This window comes from Gracilinanus agilis, chromosome 3 (genome assembly GCF_016433145.1).
Source record: "Gracilinanus agilis isolate LMUSP501 chromosome 3, AgileGrace, whole genome shotgun sequence".
Taxonomy (NCBI): domain Eukaryota; kingdom Metazoa; phylum Chordata; class Mammalia; order Didelphimorphia; family Didelphidae; genus Gracilinanus; species Gracilinanus agilis.
The window spans coordinates 202118348-202138923 of NC_058132.1; the positions used below are offsets into that span (position 1 = coordinate 202118348).

A 20576-nucleotide genomic window follows, 5' to 3' on the forward strand; every position below is an offset into this window, starting at 1 on the left:
TTACCTGCTTTAACCCGGATGTTGGGACTCCGGATTTTCCCCGCAGCATTTTCTGCGGTACAGAAGTAATCATTGTCGTGGATAAAGCTATTGAAGGCAGAGGGCGAAAAAGGGTAGAGCTGCAGCGTCCCATTGGCATGGACATGCCGGATGTGTGGCACATCATAGATGTCATCACCTGTGGCAAGGTACCATCGAAGGACGGCACTGGGGGAGCCTGTGGCCGGGCAGGGCACCACGACCCCCACAGAACTGGAGAAGGTCACCTGCTGCAAGGAGTCATTCACAAAGTAGAGGCTGGTGCCGACATCTTCAGGGCGGGCTGTAGTGAGGGCAGAAAAGAGACGCTGTTAGGGTTCATACCTTTCCTCTACCTCGTGGCCCCAGGAAAGCCAAGGAATGATAGCGTGTCCTCTGCACTAGTCAGATCACACCTGGTGTAGAGCTGGTTTCTTTGGCGACACATGGAACAGAAAGATCTCTGGGTTTGGGTGGGGGGAGCGGTCAAAAGAATCAGAATTATAGAATCTGATCTCTGGAAAGGATGTAGGAATTTAGATACATAAGGAAATTTCAAGGTCATCTAGGTCATCATGGGGACATTGGTTCATTTTATAGAACAAGAAACTGAGACCCAGAGAAAGAAAATGACTTGCCCAGAGGTTACAAGAATAGTAAGCAGTTGGTAGACTGGGTTGACGAGGCCAGATTCACCACATTCAAGGCCTTCTCTAGTGGGGTGCCTCTAGAATTTGAGTATGGTACTCTAGTAGCCTTCTGGTGCCTGAATTCTTCTGTAATACTTCCAACGTGTAGTTCTGATTCTGCTTGAAGATCTCCTGTGACGGGAAGCTCACTATTTCTCTTTCCACTTTTGGTTAGCTATCATTGTTACGATTGGTTAAACTTTCACCAGCTTCCACCCAACACTTCTAGTTTTGTTTTATAGCACCAAACCAAGCAAATCTAGTCCTCCTTCCCTATGCCAAGCCTTCAAATATTTAAAAGTGGCCATTCTGTCCATCCCTAAGTTTTCTCTCCCTTCGGCAACACAATTGCTTTCTTTGATGGCCAACTCAAGAGCTGTTTCTTTCATTTGCTGCTACCTACTTTCACATGGCCTGTTCTCTAATTTGCTCACCATGCTAGCTAGACATCTCCTGTTGGACACACTCCAGTTTTCCTCAAAGGTAGTGCCCAGAACTAGATGCTGTGTTCCAGAGCAAAGCATACATAATGAAACTCAATTATATCCCTCATTCTCTAGACACTATGTCTCTCCAAAGCCAACCTATTACTATTAGATTATTTTAGCTGCCATGTCATACTGTTGATAATCCACTAAATCCCCCAGATCTTTTCTCATAGAAATTCTTGTCTAGTCCTGAATTTTCCATTATGTTTATTTATTTTTTAGTTTTAGTTTATTTAATTAATTAATTTGGAATTTTTTTTCCCCATGGTTACATGATTCATGTTCTTTCTCTCCCCTCTCCTCCTTCTCCCCTACCAGAGCCGATGAGCAATTCCACTGGGTTTTATGTGTATCATTGTTCAAAACCTATCTCCATTTTATCAATATTTGCAATAGGGTGATCATTTAAAGTCAACATCCCTAATCATATCCCCATTGAAGCATGTGATCAATCATATGTTTTTCTTCAGCATTTCTACTCCCACAGTTCTTTAGATGTTTCCACTATATTTATTAAGTTGATTTTTGATACACAAGTGTAAAACTTTATATTTTTCCCATTAAGTTTTATTGCAATTAGATATCCCATTGTTCTTAACTTGCCAAGATCTTTTTGAGTCCTCCTATGTTATTTGGTTGGGCCAACTACTGGGCATCTAGGTGGCAGAGTGAATATGGTACCGAGCCTGGAATCAGGAAGGTTCATCTTCCTGAGTACAAATCTAGCCTCAGATATCTATTTACTTGCTGTGTGACCATGAGCAAGTCACCTAACCCTATTTGTTCCAGTTTTTTCCTCTGTAAAATGAGCTGGAGAAGGAAATGGCAAACACTCCAATTTCTTTGCCAAGAAAGCCCCAGCTGGGGTCATGAAGAGTCAGACATGACTGAAAAATGACTGAACAGTAACAACATGTTATTTGATATATTAGCTACCCCTCTAAGCTTCACCTCATCTACAAATTTGACAAATATGCTATCTGTGCCTTTGTCTGAGACATCAATAAAAGTGTTAACTAGCAACAGAGCTAAGGACAGATCACTGGGCTATGTCAGCATAGCTTCGCCTGCAACTGAGCAGCAGCCCATTACGAACTATTCTTTAGGTCTAACCTCACAACCAATTCTGAATCTATCCACCTTTATTATCTTCCAGCCCAAATCTTTTGATCTTCTCTACAAATAAGAGATTTCATCAAATTCTTAGTTGAAATCTAAATCTACCTCTCCAGCATTCCCCTGATCTAGTGAAAAATTCCTTCTCCCAATGCAGATTGGCATTTCCTTTACAATTTATATCCTTAGTGTAGGGATTCTCAACTCTTTTGTGTCTCATGACCCCTTTGGCAATCTAGTGATGCCTATGGAATCCTCAGGATTTTTAAAATGTATTAATTAAAATACATAGAATTAATTACAAAGGAAACGAAATATAGGTGTCAAGATATTTAAAAACAAGTTCATAATGGAAACTAAGGGGATGCCCATCAAGTGGGAAATGGCTGAACAAATTGTGGCATATGATTGTGATGGAATACTACATGCTCATTAAGAAATTATGAGAAGGTTAAGTTAAAAATGGAAAGACATATGAAATTATGAAGAATGAAACAAGTGAACCAAGAGAACATTATATACAGCTATAGAAATAATACTGGAAAAATAATATAAATGTCTACCTTCAGAGAAAGAACTTATAAACATGCAAAATATAGTTTTATAAATACATATTTGGTGGGGGCAAATGATGCCCTTTCTAGAGCAGGAAGGAAAAGGAAGAAGGGAAATACCTGGAAATTTTACTGTAACAAAATAATTAACTAATTTTAAAAAGTAGGTCTTTCTGAAAAATTTTTTAAAAAACAAGTTCATAGATACCTCCTACCCACCTAGGTTAAGATCCTATCTTAGAAAGTTACCCCGTAAAAAAAAAGAGATTTAAGTGACAGACATAAGATTTAAACCCAGGTCTTTCCTGACTCTGAGATCTACTCTCAATCATGTAAAGACATTCCTTATCCTTTCAGAAAATGGAAACTGGATTAGTCTGGCATGACCTCTTCTTCATGAAGCCATATCTTTTTACTCCTTATCTTCTGTCCTGAATTGATACTAAGTATCAGTTCCGAGGCAGAAGAATGGTAAGGGCTAAGCAGTTGAGATTAAGTGACTTGCCCAAGGTCATATAGCTAAAAAGTGAAGCCATACTTTTAATGATCACTGCTTCCCTTTCTAAGTGTTCATCGGCTTAATAATATATTCTAGACCTCAGTCAGAAATTTAAATCAAGTTCAGGAGCCTAGAGTTTTCAGACTCTTCTTCCTTTCTTTTTTTTTTTTTTTTTGAAAGTTGGAACAAAATTTTCTCTTTTCTATTCCTGATATGTCTTCCTGTGATCCAAGATCTTTCAATCAATGGCTCAGCATTCACCTTTGTCGGTTGCTGTCGGAGTCCTGGGAGGTAATTTCGCTGGGCCTGGTGATTTGAACTAATCAAGGGCAGATAAATGCTGCCTGACCGCCTCCTCATGTATCTTGGGTTTTGACTACTTACTAATCATGTTCAGTCTATTCTTCTCAAACAAAATTAAAAAAAAAAAATTAAAAACATCCTCCTTAGAAGGAAAAATGAGAACAAAAGAGATGTTATCTCAGTAATCTATTATCATCATTCCATCTATCCCAAGCAAAGGTCCCTACCCCTCCTTGGACATTCCTCTAGTCCCCAGTATAGTTATTTTTTTTTAACTCTTACTTAGTAACAACTCTAAGACAGAAGGGCATGGGCTAGGCAAACAGAGGTAATTGACTTATCCAGGGTCACACAGCTAGGAAGTATCTGAGGTCAGATTTAAACCCAGGTCCTCCCATCTCTTGGCCTGGCTTTCTATTCACTGAGCCATGTAGCTGCTTTGTATAGCTTTAATTTTTTATTTTCTTTTTACAAAAAGGTTTCCTTTTTGCAGGCCAGGGTTCTAATCTCAAATCCGAAACTCAGTAGCTCTGATATCATGGGGCAAGCCAGGTAAGGCTCTCTAGGCAATGATTTTTGTCATTAAGAAAAAATATGGAGGTTGAACGTGACAATTTTTTAAAAAACTTACCTTCTGACTTAGAATCAATACTGGGTATTGGTTCCAAGGCAGAAGAGTGGTAAGGGTAGGCAATGGGGGTTAAGTGACTCACCTAGGGTCACACAGCTAAAAAATATCTGAGGCCAAATTTGAACCCAGGACCTCCCATCTCTTAGGCCTGGCTCTAAATCCACTGAGCCACCCAGCTGCCCCCATGTACAAGATAGTCTTGACTCTTTCAGTTATAAAGTCTATGATTTCAGACACATTCAAAGAAAAGTAACCAGAATAGCGTGTGGATTTAAAGCCATGCCACATAAGAATCCATTGGTATCAATGGTTATTAGATGGGGAAGGGGACGATTATTGGTCTTGGAGTCAGACAGACCTGAGTTCGAATGCTGCCTGGAACTCTCACTAGCAAGTTATTTAACCTCTTCTCAACCTCAGTTCCCTCAACTGTAAAATAGGGATAATACCAGCACTTGCCTCACAGGGTTGTTGAGAGGATCAAAAGAGAAAACAAATACAAAGTGCCTTATAAACCTTAAAGAACTGAGTAGGTGCCATTATTGTTATTGTCTAGCTGTGTTTAACCTGGATGAGTGATGAGTGAGGACAGTGATGGAATACTATTGTGCCACAAGAAATCTGAAAGTTCCTGTAGAAAATCCTGTAGAATGGTGATTCTCCAGAGCCCTATAAGCAATGGTTAGTTGTATCATGAATTTTTGTATATTATATTATTTACAATGAAATAAAATAGATAAATAATTGTGTCTGGTATACATTTTACTTATTCTGCAAAAACCAAAACAAACCCCTACTTGTTATACCTATTCCAGTTGTCTGGGCAGGGATAGGGATTGGCCTTATGATTTCACTGGATGAGGAACTCCCCGATGAGAAAAACTCTCTCTGCAAATGCAAGTCAGTACCTTCTTTTTTAAGGCCGTTAGGTGGTGCAGCAAATAGAGTTCTAGGTCTGGAATCAAGAAGACTTATTTTTGTGAATTCAAATCTCATCTCAGCCATACCACTGCTGGGTTTGTACCCCAAAGAGATAATAAGGAAAAAGACTTGTGCAAAAGTATTCATGGCCGAGCTCTTTGTGGTGACAAAAAAATTGGAAAACAAGGGGATGTCCATTGATTGGGGAATGGCTGAATAAATTGTGGTAAATGATGGTGATGGAATACTGCTGTGCTACAAGAAATGATGAATTGCTTCCTTTCTATATGGCCTGGAAGGATCTCCATGAACTGATGCAGAGTGAAAGGAGCAGAACTAAGAGTACATTGTACACAGTAACTGAAACATTGTGGGATGATTAAATGTGATAGACTTTGCAACTGTTAGTAGTGCAGGAAAATCTCGAGGGAGTTAGGAGAAAGAACACTATTCACATCCAGAGAAAGAACTGTGGGAGTAGAAATCAAGAAGGAAAACATGATTTATCACTTGTTTATATGGCTTTAGGATTTGGGTTTTGGTTTTAAAAGATCACTCTATTATAAAAATGAATACTATGGAAATGGGTATCAAGTGATAACTCATCTATTACCCAGTACAATTATTTGTCAGCTCTGGGAGCCGGTAGGGAAGAGGGGAGGGAGAGAAAATGAATCATGGAAGCATGCAAAAAAATTTTTTTAATATAAATAAATAAAATTTAAAAAGCTGGTCTCGGATATATTTGTTGTGTGACCCTGGGCAAGTCACTGAGCCCTGTTTGCCTCAATTCCTCATCTGTAAAATGAGCTAGAAAAGGAAATGGCATACCACTCCAGTATCTCTGCCAAGAAAACCCCACATGAGATCCCAACAATTCAGACAGGACTGAAAAATGACTGAATAACAACAACCTTCTCTTTCATTTATTCTTTTTTTTTTAAACCCTTACCTTCCGTCTTGGAGTCAATACTGTGTATTGGCTCCAAGGCAGAAGAGTGGTAAGGATGGGCAATGGGGGTCAAGTGACTTGCCCAGGGTCACACAGCTGGGAAGTGGCTGAGGCCGGGTTTGAACCTAGGACCTCCTGTCTCTAGGCCTGACTCTCACTCCACTGAGCTACCCAGCTGCCCCTATATCATTTATTCTTTTTTTTTTTTTCCTTTTTTTCAAACCCTTGTACTTTGGTGCATTGTCTCATAGGTGGAAGATTGGTAAGGTTGGGCAATGGGGGTCAAGTGACTTGCCCAGGGTCACACAGCTGGGAAGTGGCTGAGGCCGGGTTTGAACCTAGGTCCTCCTGTCTCTAGGCCTGACTCCTCACTCCACTGAGCTACCCAGCTGCCCCTATATCATTTATTCTTAAAGTTGCCTAGTTCTCACTGAGAAGATAAGTGGCCTGCTCAGAGTCATATATATATATATATATATATATATATATATATATGATGGTCTGAAAAAGCATGCACTAACCTTAAAACATCTCAGAATTAGGGGCAGCGGCAGCTCTATAGCTCAGTGGATTGAGATCCAGGACTAGAGATGGGTGGTCCTGGGTTCAAATGTCCTCAGACACTTCCTTCAAATGCCCAGTCTTTACTGCTCTTCTGCCTTGGAATCATTCACATTGATTCCAAGATGGAAGGTAAGTATTTAAAAAACAAATGAACATGTCAGACTTGGAACTCACATAGAACTCGTCAAAAATGGCTGTTCTTATTTAGGCAAATTGGGCATGTGCAAATCTCCTGACTCTCTCCCCAGCAGCCCTGCCAACTTAAATGTTCAGATTTCTCATAGCAAAGATTCCTGGGCTGTGAGAAGGGAAAAAAGACTGAGATGGCGTTCTTCGTCTCTTCCATGTCATGGGCCCCTTTGATAGTCTTTCTTTTCCCCAACCCTTACTATCTGTCTTAGAATCAAAACTTAGAATCATTTCCAAGGCAGAAGAGCAGGAAGGGCAAGGCAATGGGGGTTAAATGACTTGCCCAGGGTCACACAATTAGGAAGTGTCTGAGACTGGATTTGAACCCTGCCTCCAGACTTGACTCTATCTAATGAGCCACCTGACTGCCCTCTATAGCTACAGATATTTTAAGAGCTAACTGGGCCCAGGTTAAGGACGCCTGCTCTAAAGGGGAAAACTCAGATCCCTGGGTGGAAATTACATGTAGGCAGCCTTTCCCAAAAATCAGGCCTGTCCAGAAACAAAAGGGATGAGGAAGTAGGGAGTGAACTCTTCCCGCCAATGATATTGCAGAGGAGATGACTGCATTAGCTGGAGGTTGAACTGGAGCTGGAGTCTCTGGCTCCTTCCTCCTCTTAGCTTCTGGGATTCTCAGGTGAGCTTTATGCAGAAGAAAATCAAATATTTGCACAGTGTCACAGTAGGTTTGTTTTTTTTCCTCTCCTGGTATAAGGGAATAACAGCGGATGGGGCTCTTGGACATTTTCCTTAGTGTTTAAAATAAGATAAAACTATTCTGTGAGGGTGTCTTTATATCCTTCATTCATATGCATCCTTCCTCTCAACTCACATGGCCACCCCCTAGTTCAAATCCTTTTTCCTGGGGTGAAGTTTGGTGGCTCAGTGGATAAAGTGTTGAGCCTGGAGTCAAGAGGACCTTGGTTCAAATCTGGTCTCTCAGACACTTCCTCCCTATGTGACTCTAGGTAAGTCACTTAACTCTGTCTGCCTAGCCCTACCCTGTCGGTTTTAAGAATGTTACTAGGACAGAAAGTAAGAGTTAAAAAATAAAAAACAAAAAATCAAAGAAACCCTTGTTTCTCCATCACTTAAACTCTTGATGCTCGCCTACTAAATTATTCCTGATTCTAGGGCTTTCTTTCTCCAATCTATTCTCCATGATACTACCAAAATAATCCTAAGAAACAGACCTGATCATGTTACTCTCTGGCTCAAAAACCTTATATGGCTCTCCATTGCCTAGGAAAAGATAACAGCTACTCAGCCTGACATTCCAAGCCTTCCCTAAGCTAGCTTCAATTTATTAGAAAAGCGCTATTGAAGAGAATTCTCCACTTCATTCACCAAACCAGGCTACTGGCTACTCCTTCATATTAACTGTCATCTCTTGCTTTTGTATTATTCACTCAAGTCATCCACTACTAACTGTAATACATTCCCTCCTCATTCCTACCTGTTAAAATCCTCCAAAACCCAACTCAGGTTCTACCTTCTTCTTTGAAGCTTTCCCTGATTTGAGTCCTCACCTCAGCTAACACCAACTTCTCCCTTCTCAAATTTTCCAAGAAAATTTTGTTTCTCTCCTTTGCTTCTTTTGTGTTCTTCCAAGTATTATACTTATATTATTTATATGTCATATCATTCTCAATAGACAAGGGACTGCAGTACAGCAAAAAGAACAGTGGTTCTGAAGCCAAAGAAATTTAAACCTAATCCCTGATATCCGAGGCAATAAGGCGGTGCAATGGGTAGAATAATAGGCCTAAAGTCAGAAAGACCTGAGTTCAAATCCATTTTCATATACTAGTTGTGTGATCCTAGGAAATTCACTTAACTTATACTTGTTTCAGTTTCTTCATCTGTAAAATGGAGATAATAAGAACATCTTCCTCCCAGGGTTGTTTGATTGAATGAGATAATAATTGTAAACCACTTATCACAGTGCCTGGCAAATAGTAAATACTTTGTTAAAGATCATTATTATTACTATTTGTAGGACCTGGGATAAGTTGCTAAACCTCTATGGACCTCAGGTTCCTTATATATAAAATGAAAAGTCTGATCTAGATATCCTCAGAGATTTTCTCTAGCCCCAAATCAACATTGTCCCTGAAGTCAAGGGCTGTAATATTTCTCTCTGTGTTTCTCTCTCTGTGTCTCTCTCTCTGTATCTCCCTCTGTCTCTCTCTGTCTCTCTCTTTCTCTCCTTCTCTCCTTCCCTCCTACTCTCTCTATTTCTGTCTCTTTTTTTCTTCCTTCCTTCCTTCCTTCCTTCCTTCCTTCCTTCCTTCCTTCCTTCCTTCCTTCCTTCCTTCCTTCCTTCCTTTTTTCTTACTTTTCCTCCTTTATTTCCTTCTTCCCTTCCTTGCTTTCCTCCCTTTCCCCTCCCTTCCTTCTTACATTTAAAAAACTCTTATCTTCTGTGGCCTAGCAGTACCAGATATTAAACTATACTATAAAGCAGTGGTCATCAAAACAATATGGTACTGGCTAAGAGACATAAGGGTGGATCAGTGGAATAGATTTGGAGTAAGTGATGTCAGCAAGATAGTCTATGATAAACCCAAAGAGCCTAACTTTTAGGACAAAAATCCCACATTTGACAAAAACTGTTGGGAAAATTGGAAAACAATGTGGGAGAGATTAGGTTTAGATCAACATCTCACACCCTACACACCAAGATAAATTCAGAATGGGTGAATGACTTGAATATAAAGAAGGAAACTATAAGTAAACTAGGTAAACACAGAATAGTATAATTGTCAGATCTCTGGGAAAGGAAAGATTTTAAAACCAAGCAAGAGTTAGAAAATATTACAAAATGTAAAATAAATAATTTTGATTATATTAAATTAAAAAGGTTTTGTACAAAGAAAAACAATGCAACCAAAATCAGAAAGGAAACAACAAACTGGGAAAAAAATCTTTATAACAAAAAACTCTGACAGAGGTCTAATTACTCAAATATATGAGGAGCTAAATCATTTGTATAAAAAATCAAGCCATTCCCCAATTGATAAATGGGCAAGGGACATGAATAGGCAATTTTCAGATAAAGAAATCAAAAGTATCAATAAGCACATGAGAAAGTGTTCTAAATCTCTAATAATTAAAGAAATGCAAATCAAAACAACTCTGAGGTACCGCCTCACTCCTAGCAGATTGGCTAAAATGTCAACCGGGGAGAGTAATAAATGTTGGAGGGGATGTGGCAAAATTGGGGCATTAATGCATTGCTGGTGGAGTTGTGAACTGATCCAACCATTCTGGATGGCAATTTGAAACTATGTCCAAAGAGCGCTAAAAGAATGCCTGCTCTTTGATCCAGCCATATAGCATTGCTGGGTTTGTACCCCCAAAGAGATCATAGATAAAAAGACTTGTACAAAAATATTTATAACCACACTCTTTGTGGTGGCAAAAAAAAAAATGGAAAATGAGGGTATGCCCATCAATTGGGGAATGGCTGAACAAATTGTGGTATATGTTGGTGATGGAATACTATTGTGCTCAAAGGAATAATAAACTGGAGGAATTCCATGTGAACTGGAATGACCTCCAGGAATTGGCACAGAATGAAAGGAGCAGAGCCAGAAGAACATTGTACACAGAGACGGATACACTGTGGTAAAATCGAATGTAATGGACTTCTGTACTAGCAGCAATGCAATAACCCAGGACAATTCTGAGGGATTTGTGGGAAAGAACGTTACCCACATTCAGAGGAAGAACTACAGGAGTGGAAACACAGAAGAAAAACAACTTCTTGAACACATGGGTTGAGGCGGACATGATTAGGGATGTAGACTCGAAATGACCACCCCAGTGCAATTATCAATGATATGGAAATAGGTCTTGATCAATGACACATGTTAAAACCAGTGGAAATGCACATTGGCTATTGGGGCGGGGGGGGGGGTTGGGAGGGTGGAGGGGAAAGTAAGAACATGAATCATGTAACCATGGGAAATTTTTCTAAAAAATAAAATTTTAAATGAAAAAACAAACAAAAAAACAAAACAAAAAAAACTTTTACCTTCTGTCTTACAATGAATACCAAGTATTGGTTCTAAGATAGATAAGAGGTAAAGACTAGGCAACTGGGGATAAGTGACTTGCCCAGGACTGAGTGACTGAGGCCACATTGGAACCCAGGCTCTTCCATCCCTAAGCCTGATTCTCTATCCACTGAGCCATCTAGCTGCTATAATATTTTCCTATCTTTGTTTCCTTAACACTTAGCATAGTGCCTTGCACTAGTGGGACATTAAGGTATCGATCATATCAATTTGATCATCTACTGATGGCCATTCCTACCTATGTGAATTACTTGATCATTTCCAGCCTCAGTTTCCTCCTAAGTAAAATGAGATGATGTTGGATGTTCTCAAATGTTCCTTTGTGTTCCTTCCTTGCCAGGCACCTCTGGTGAGTAACAACTTGGTACCAAGTTAGTGGAAAAGAAAGCATATTCATTAATGTTGCTCCCTCTGGGAGGAGCATGGACTGGTGAAACATGATGATAGTTTAGAGTTTATTTGCTCAGCTGCTGTAAACAGCCAAAAGCCCTCATCCCCATCCTATGTCCCTGGCATTTCCTGTCCTTACCTTTGGAATTAGGGGCACCTGTCATTTTAAGGACACACTCCTGGGGCCAGGTGAAGGAATATACTGAGCATGAGGGTGTCCTTGGCTCTCACAGAAAGAGCTCCTGCCCCTGTCCCCTGTCCCCTGTCCTCTCTCCCTCCACATCGGGACATCAATGAGCAAACAAACTATCGGGCTGTTTACCCAAAGAGAGCCACCAGGGACCAACCTGACCTCAATTTCCACAACTTTATGAGGAAGGGGGAGGGGGGAGCACCCCTCTCGGGCCGTATTAATATTCCGAGCTTAACTCTGAGCCACCCCTCCGGGGAGAAAGCACGCACAGGGACAACTCGTTTGAGGAAGGCCCATTAAGCCTCATTGGCCAGAGCAATTCACATCATCTCATAAAAAGCCCTGATGAGCCCATTAGCAGCTTCTCTCGGAAAACACATTTGTGGGCTCCTGGTTGCAGCATCAATGGCTCCCTCCTCCTCTCCATGCCAAATGCAGATCAGGGAGGGCTGCAAGTGCGTGGGGAGGTGGGAAGGGGGGTGATTCCCTCACTGTTTTTCCAGTTCTCCTTGGCTCTCTGTCTCTCATCTCTGATGTTCATAAAGGTGATCATATTTCAAACTATTCTCTCTCTCTTTTAAAAAATGGGGCGCTGATCCTTCAGGCTTAGCCTAAAAGAATCCTTGAATCACAGTAACTAGAAATATACAGAAACACAGGATCTTAGCACTGGAAGGCACCTCGGTGGCTGTCTAGTTCAACTCCTAAATGAAGCCGGAAATGTCTCTCACAAGTGATGAACTTGTCCCTCATCCCTTAACTGCTAGTTAAGCAAATCGAGTCCTCAAGAATCTTGTCTCAGGCCAAATGCTTACCCTTCCCAGCATGTCCAATAGCTATTTGGCTCTTTTTCAAACCTACTTCTTCCAGGAAGACTTCCTTGATTAAATGTCAAAGGAGAACAGATTTCTAGCTCCATCTAGCACAGGCAGTCTACACTCATGCTCACTCTCAGTTGGAAAAGGATAAAAACTAAAAAGAGATACTCCCAGCATCTCATCTCCTCTGAATGGGAGCAGCATCTCTAGGTTCTACGTGCCATGTATCCCATCATCTCAGCGGCACAAGCACCAGTACCATCAGCAACAGCACAAGGAGGAGAAATAAGTAAATGCTCATGGACAAGTCTTTCTGTGTGACCTTGGGGACTGCTCTCCCATCCCTGGAATGTTCTCCTGCTCACCTCCATCTCACAGACCTCTTGTGTCTTTTTAAAAGCAGCTGAAATAGGGGGCAGCTGGGTAGCTCAGTGGATTGAGAGTCAGGCCTAGAGACGAGAGGTCCTAGGTTCAAACCTGACCTCAGACACTTCCCAGCTGTGTGACCCTGGGCAAGTCACTTAACCCCCATTGCCCAACCTCACCACTCTTCTGCCTTGGAGCCAATACACAGAAGTTAAGGGTTTAAAAAAAAAGTAAAAAAAAAAAAGCAGCTGAAATAATATATCCATAGAACCTCTCCTGATCCAGCTAAATACTAGTACCCTCCCTCGCCCCTTTTTTTTTAATCAGGGAGGAATTTTGCTGCCATGTGCACCTTTGGGGGTTTGTAAAGGAAATCTTTTAAAAAATAGTATTTTTGTCTTCCTATGGTCTTATGTGTCCTCCCTCACTCCCTATCCCCACAATGTTAACAATTCCTCTTAATAGCATTTGTATTTCAGTTTGTAATGCATTAAAACAAAGTTCCTTGACCCTGGGCAAGTCACTTGACCCCCATTGCCTACCCTTACCACTCTTCCACCTACAAGTCAATACACAGAAGTTAAGGGTTTAAAAGAAAAAAAAAAAGTTCCTAGTTGTTTAAAAAACAAACAAACTTGTGCTTATCTTGTTTTTATCCTGTATACCATTATTATGAGGCAGTATGGCATAGTGAAAAGAAAGCCGGTCCCCAAGTCAGGAAGACCTGAGTTCTAGTCCATATCATTTAATAATCCGTTCTTTTATATCTTTAAAGAATGTAAAAACCATTCTTAGCTCATGGGCTGTACAAAAACAGACAGTTGGTTGGATTTGGTCCATAGGCCGTGGTTTGCTGATCTCAGCTCTGATCATTTCCTTAGGATTCAAAGCAGAAAAGGTGCTGCCTTACACTGGTAAAATTGTTTCTTTCCTGGAAGTTCTCTAAACCAATGAAATAGCTATTTTATTATTCCTAGAATTATTCTGATATCTATCTATCTATCCATCCATCATCTATCTAATCTATCTATATCTATCTATCCATCTATCCATCTATCTATCTATCTATCCATCCGTCTGTCTGTCTATCTATCTATCTGTGTGTCTATCTATCTATCTATCTATCTATCTATCTATCTATCTATCTATCTATCTATCTATCTATCTATCTATCTATCTATCTTTTCTCTTCCAGGGGACTGTAAACTCCTTCAGAATGGGGAGAATCACTTTTTTGTCTATGTATACTTGATTACTAGCACAGTGCCTGACACATGGAAGGTATCTAATAAATGTTCATTGATGGATAACTTGATTATTGACTAATAAGCTGCTTGACTAACACTTCTTTTTTCTTGAATAGTTTCCTCATCTGTAAAAAGGAGAAGGAACAAGTCAGATTCTATGATCTCTAAGGTTCCTTCTACCTTTGACATTTTTGTGATTCTAAGCCCCAAGCCAATTTGCAAGCTAGTGGGAGGGGTGAAGTCAGATCCATGGGTCCAAGGTAAACCCTCCCGCCCCATCTCAGTCCTACCCTTTCTCCTATAATTAGAAATTCATTTCTCTCCGCATTCAGCGTCCCCAGACAAATTCCATTCCCCATGCTTCCCTCAGCTCCAAGCAGAAACATCAACCACAATGACAGAGCTGCCTTCTCTGAGCTTCTGGGGCCTCAGATTCCTCCGAAGCCAAGGACACAAGGTTCTCAGCAACTACAAATTGGTAGATTTAATTGATGAATTGACTGGGATTGTCCAACCACCTGTCAAGGCTGATGAAACTGCAAATTTATAGCAGAAGAAGAGTAGCTTCATATTTCTCTAACCCTGGGATGTGAATTGCTGTCTTCTGAGTCTGGGGGAGTTAGGGAGGATTAGACAAACCATTCATTTTTGCTTACTGTCCTGACAGCACATTGCCATTATGAAACATCACCCTCAGGTGTAAAACAATAGCATTTTGCACTTATATCCTGTTCATATTTCACAATCACAAGGCACCTGTCAGCCCCCGAATCCAGGAGTCCTTAACGAAACATTAATTTTGCCTCACCCCACCTGACAGAAGAGAGAAGCAAACAATCCAAGAAAGAGGAAAACTGAGGCACTGAGGGTCCTACTGAGCTCAAGGCAATAATAATTCCTTATTATTAGGGAATAAGCACAAGATAGAGATAGCACGTGGAAGCCAAGGTCATGTGATTCCAGATTGGGGTCAGTGTTGAATTTCCCCAGTTACTCAAAGGTCTGATATAAATAGTATTTTCCACTGAATCACAAAACGACAGCTCTAGAATGAAGCATAGAGGTCATAGGGCCAATCATTAGAGTCTTAGAGGTCTTCCATTATAAGCCTCTTATCTTACACATGAGGAAACTGAGGCCCGGAGAGTTGAAATAGCTTGATTAAGGTTTCATACTTAATGGAAGAATCAGAACTGGACTCCAAGTGCTCCTTCTCTCAGGACAATGTTATTTCCATTGTGTCCTACTGCTTTGCAGTTTGGAAAGAGGGGTAGTAGAGAGTGGCAATGGTTGAGGACCTTGCATACCCTAGTTAGCAGGTTGGCATCCATTGGAGGGTACAGGTAGCTTCAGGAAGCTGAACAATGACTTAGAAGCTAGACATTATTTTACTGGCCCTGGCCCAGAGCCGGTGGGACCTCCGCCATCTAGGTCCTCGTTCTCCTTGCTCATGGAACAGGGGTCAGAGGTCTAGCCTTACTCCTTTTACCCAGCCCCTTCATAGTCAGTGATTCTGGGACACTGTTCCTGATACTAGATGCTCCATTTCTCAACTCCAGGCACTTTCACTGGCTGTCCACCAGGTCTAGAATTCTTCTCTCTCTCCTCATCTCTGCTTCCCGACCTTCTTGATTGCTTTCAAGTTCCAGCTAAATTCCTACATTCTACAGGAAGTCTTACCCCAATTCCCTGTAAGGCTAGTGCCTTGCCTCTATCGATTATTTCCAGTTTATCCTGTAAAGAGCTTTTTGTACATGGTTGTTTGCATGTTGTCTCCTTCATTAGACCGTGAGAGCAGACACCATCTTTTAATTTTATCTGTACCCTCTCCATTCAGAATAGTGCCTAGAACATAACAGGCCCTGAATAAATGCTGGTTGCCATACTGACTGACTGGCAAGACATATTGCAAGGAACAGAGTTGAAGGGTCCTCGTAGCTAGCCTTGCTGTAGGAGCAGGTGCTGTCAACTTGTGAGTAGGCAAAATCTGCACTATATAATTCCCATTTGCTATTAGCTCAACCTGGTTACACCTGTTCGATACTCCACTCATTCCTTTTTCTCTCCACATCTCACTGGCATTACATGTCTTAAATAATGTGTCTCCTCAATGTAAACATGCTCATAATTTCCTCTTAGACACAGTGTCCTCTAAAAAATCATTTTTATATTTATTTTTATTTATAAAAATCTAAAATTCATACATTCAACCAGCAAAAAATTCTGAAGTAAAAGTAGCTATGTGGTTCAGTGGATAAAGAACCAGGCCCAGGGACAGGAGGTTCTGAGTTCAAATTTGCCCTGAGATACTTCCTAGTTGTGTGTCTTAATACCAATTACCTGCCCTTCCTAATCTTTCTGTCTTGGAACTGATATTTAGTATGGATTCCAAGACAGAAGGTAAGGGTTTTTTTAAAAATTATGAAGTGTCCCTCATTGTGTGACCACTGAGGCAAATCAGAAGATAGCAATATAGGTGGGGAGATGATACACAAACCCAGGTGCCCAAAGACAGACTGGGCTAAAGAGCCATGAAACACCGCAGGGTCTGACGACAAAATGGATATAATTCAGCAATACAGACTGGAAGGGTTATTTGATACATAGGTTTGCTGTATCTAAAAGTAGAAGGGAGCTTAAGGATGCTCTGGACCAGTGGTTCTAAAAGAGAATTTCTTGGTCCCAAGAATCCCTTTACACTCTTAAAAATGATTAGAGAGGGGCATCTAGGTAGCTAAGTGGATGGAGCATCAGGCCTGGAAATGGGAGGTCCTGGGTTCAAATTTGACCTCAAATTCTTCCTAGTTATGTGACTCTGGGCAAGCCAATTAACCCTAACTGCCTAGCCCTTGCCTCTCTTCTGCCTTAGAAGACAGAAGGTAAGAGGTTCATTTTTTTGTTTGTTTTGTTTTTAAATAATTGAGAGGGGCAGCTGGGTGGCTCAGTGGATTAAGAGCCAGACCCAGAGACAGGAGATCCTCAGTTCAAATCTGGCCTTAGACACTTCTTAGCTGGGGGAGCCTGGGCAAGTCACTTAACCCCCATTTAGCCCTTAACTCTTTTCTGCCTTGGAGCCAATACATAATATTGATTCCAAGATGGAAGGTAAGAGTTTAAAATAATAATAATTGAGGACCCAAAGAGCTTTTGTGCATATGGATTATAGCTATTGATATTTACCATATTAGAAATGAAAGCAACTACATTTTAAAATAGTTATTAATTTGTTTTAAAATAATAACAAACCCATGCTATGATAACATAAATAACATATTTTTGAAAAACAGCAATATTTTCCTTGAAAAAATTTAGTGAGGAGGATGTCACTGTTTCATCTGATTTTGGAAATCGATTTAATATTGATTTAATAGAAGGTAGCTAAATTCTCTTACAGACTTTTACATCAAGGTGCTGAGATATGTTTTTTTGATTGAAGTGTATGAAAAAAATCTGAACCTCACAAAGAGATATAGTTGGAAAGGAAGGCACATGTTGACATCTTAGTATGATTATGAAAATAGTTTTGACCTTTGAGACCCCCTGAAAGGATCTCTAATCTAGAACAACTCTTTCGTTTTACAGTTATAGAAACTGATGCCCGTAGAGGTGTCAGTGACTTGCTCACAGTTGAGAATGCAATCAGAAACAGAGCCGAGTGTCAGAAAGAGTTTTCTGACTCCAAACTCAGTGCTCCCTTCACCATATTTCCTTTCCAGGACCATGTGTAATAGTCCTCCACTACCCACTCTTCATCCATTCAACAAGCATTTATTGAACACCTATTCGAGGGCAAATATCATGCTAGTTGTTGGCAACTCAAGACGCTGTGCTCTTTCCAAGGGACCATCCTCCTTAAGAAAGTTACATAAACATATAAGTGCAAAATATATATAAATTAAAATACAAACTAATTAAGAAGGGTAGTGCTAACAATTAGGAAGGCCTCATGGGGGAGGTGGCACTTGAGGAGAGCCTTAAAGAAAACTAGGAGGTAGAGAGGGCATATAAGTGATGCAATGGATAGAGCACTGGGTTTGGAATCAGAAAGATTCGCTCTTCATGAGTTCAAATCCAGCCTCATACACTTATTAGCTGCATGACAGTAGGCAAGTCACTTCACCCTCAGTTAAGTGTTTGCCTCAGTTTCCTCATCTGTAAAATGAGCTAGAGAAGGAAATGGCAAACTACTCTATTATCTCTGTCAAGAAAACCTCAAATGGGATCACAAAGGGTTGGACGCAAGTGAAATGAAACGAGAGGAAGAAGTGTATTCCAAACATGGGGGACAGATTATTTGAGGATGTGGAAGAAGGCAATATCAGGTTTTCAACATCAGGCAGAAATAGAGAGTTTGTGAAACTGGGCAGTGTGCAATGACCCAGCCCCCGAGAAGCTTTTACTTGGCCAGATTGTGGAATTTGCATTTTATCCTAGAGGTGATAGGCAGCCACTAAAGTTTCTTGAGTAGAGGAGCGAACTTTGGGAAGATTATTTTGGCAGCTGTGTGGAGGACTGACCTTTGTCTGGATATTCTTGACACTGAGTGTAGGAATACTCAAATAATTCTGGTCCCTTTGAAATTCCAGTTACCACTGAACAGAACAGGTTTCTCCTCCATCTTTCCTTGGAAAGAAGCCCTAATTTATAGATCAAATCCCCAGGTTGGAAAACTGCAACTATCCCCTTAAATCCTAGTCTTTCCCCATCAGCTCTCCATCTCCTATGCAGTCAGAAACAGGCATATTTAAAGAGAGAAAGGAAAGGAGTGGAAAAATACCTCATAAATAAAGAGAGAGACATTCAGATTACCAGTAAAGCTGCTTCTGGTCAAAGGGGGAAATGGATTTTTAATAGAAAATGGAAGTTATGGGATTGGTTGTTATGTGACAGACGCACAGAGTTAAAGCCATTTAATCTTTCACCATTTAACACTGAGCATCAACCAAATGCTGTGTTTCATAAAAACAGCCTTCAAATTGCTGAGAGATTAAAAATGTAGAAATAGCACAGCAATATTTTTAAACCAGAAATCACCCCAGGCATCTGGGCGGCTGCTCCCAGGGTCATTGCCCCCTGAAATCTATCTACAACCTCCAACCATTCATTCGCCCTCCCATGTCTCAGCACCTAGAAGAGGGTTCAGAAGAGCAACATACAGGATGCTTGCGTCTGGAAAATCTGACAAAAATGTTCCCCTTCCTCCTCCTCGTCCATTCTCTCCCTATTCCGGGTCTAAATACTCGCCTTGGCTACTTCTGAAGTGTACATTGAATCACCCCAGGATCATCCTCTTAAATCACTAAAAATGGCAACTGGAGGGGCCTGAAATATTAACATCTCACCACCCCCACAAGGAAGAACGGCTGCTCACTGTGTTCTCATCCGTTAGTGATATTTACTTGTCTTATTCACTGCACTTTCCAACCAGGATGATGTGTTTGAGCCAACGATCCTGACAACAGAGAAAGGGCTGGTCTGGAGGGGGGGGCCATGACTCATCTTTTAGGAAGAGGTAGAACGAGAGCCAGGGGAAATATAGGGTCCTTTATGATCCTAGTTGGAATCCTAAAGAAATGTCATTTATCATACGATGATGTCGATTCAGGCAGCAATGAGGACTGTCATAATTCCACATTATTTCTTTCTCAAGTTTCATTTATTCATTCACATAAAATAAGTGTATTAACTTACTCTGGGCAGGATGCAAAAAAATGATACTTTCTTTGCCCTCATGGAGCATATAGTCTGTTGGAGGAGATAAGATCGAATATGTATAAATATGATACATAGAACACAGAGTGCATAGAGAGGGATAAAATGGGATAAGAAATTCAGGGGCAGGGAAGGGCATTACAAGGAGTGCAGCTGGCAAGACTTTAAGAATGAATTAACAGGGACAGCTGGGTAGCTCAGTGGATTGAGAGCCAGGCCTAGAGATGGCAGGTCCTGGGTTCAAATTCAGACACTTCCCAGCTGTGTGACCCTGGGCAAGTCACTTGACCCCCATTGCCCACCCTTACCACTCTTCCACCTAGGAGCCAATACACAGAGGTTAAGGGTTTAAAAAAGAAAAGAAAAGAAAAAAAAGAATGAATTAACAAATGTATGAAGGAATTTAATAAAATGGTAATGGTTGTAATAACAGTAATAATTAATATTAGTTAACACTAATATAGTATCTTCTACATGCCAGGCACTATGCTTAATGCTTTACAATTATTTTCTCCCTTGATTCCCACGACAATCCTGGGAAGTAGGTGCTATTATCCCCATTTTAAAGATGAGGAAAATGAGGCAAATGGAGGGTAAGTGACTTGTCCTAGGTTATACAGCTAATGAGTGTCAGAAGCTAGATTTGAACACAAGCCTAACACTCTGCCCACTAGGTCACCCAGCTGCCCAATGAATGAATGAATCACATTGCCTTGCAAATAGCCACTAATTCCCTCTCTCAAATCCCCTTGTAAAACAGTTGAAAAACTGGTGAAGTAGGGGTATCTATTTGCAAGGTTCTTTCATTTCCTATGTATATTCACTGCATCTGTTCACAACAGAG

General features: G+C 40.7%; 1 protein-coding gene across 1 annotated transcript in view; it reads right to left on the minus strand.

The window, feature by feature from the left end:
• The window catches only part of DSCAML1 (DS cell adhesion molecule like 1), a 542818-nt gene that overhangs the window by 508001 nt on the left and 14241 nt on the right, over positions 1-20576 (minus strand). Inside the window, exon 2 of the mRNA XM_044669027.1 lies at positions 5-322. Coding sequence (XP_044524962.1) covers positions 5-322 — 318 coding nt within the window. The remainder of the gene's footprint in view (positions 1-4; positions 323-20576) is intronic.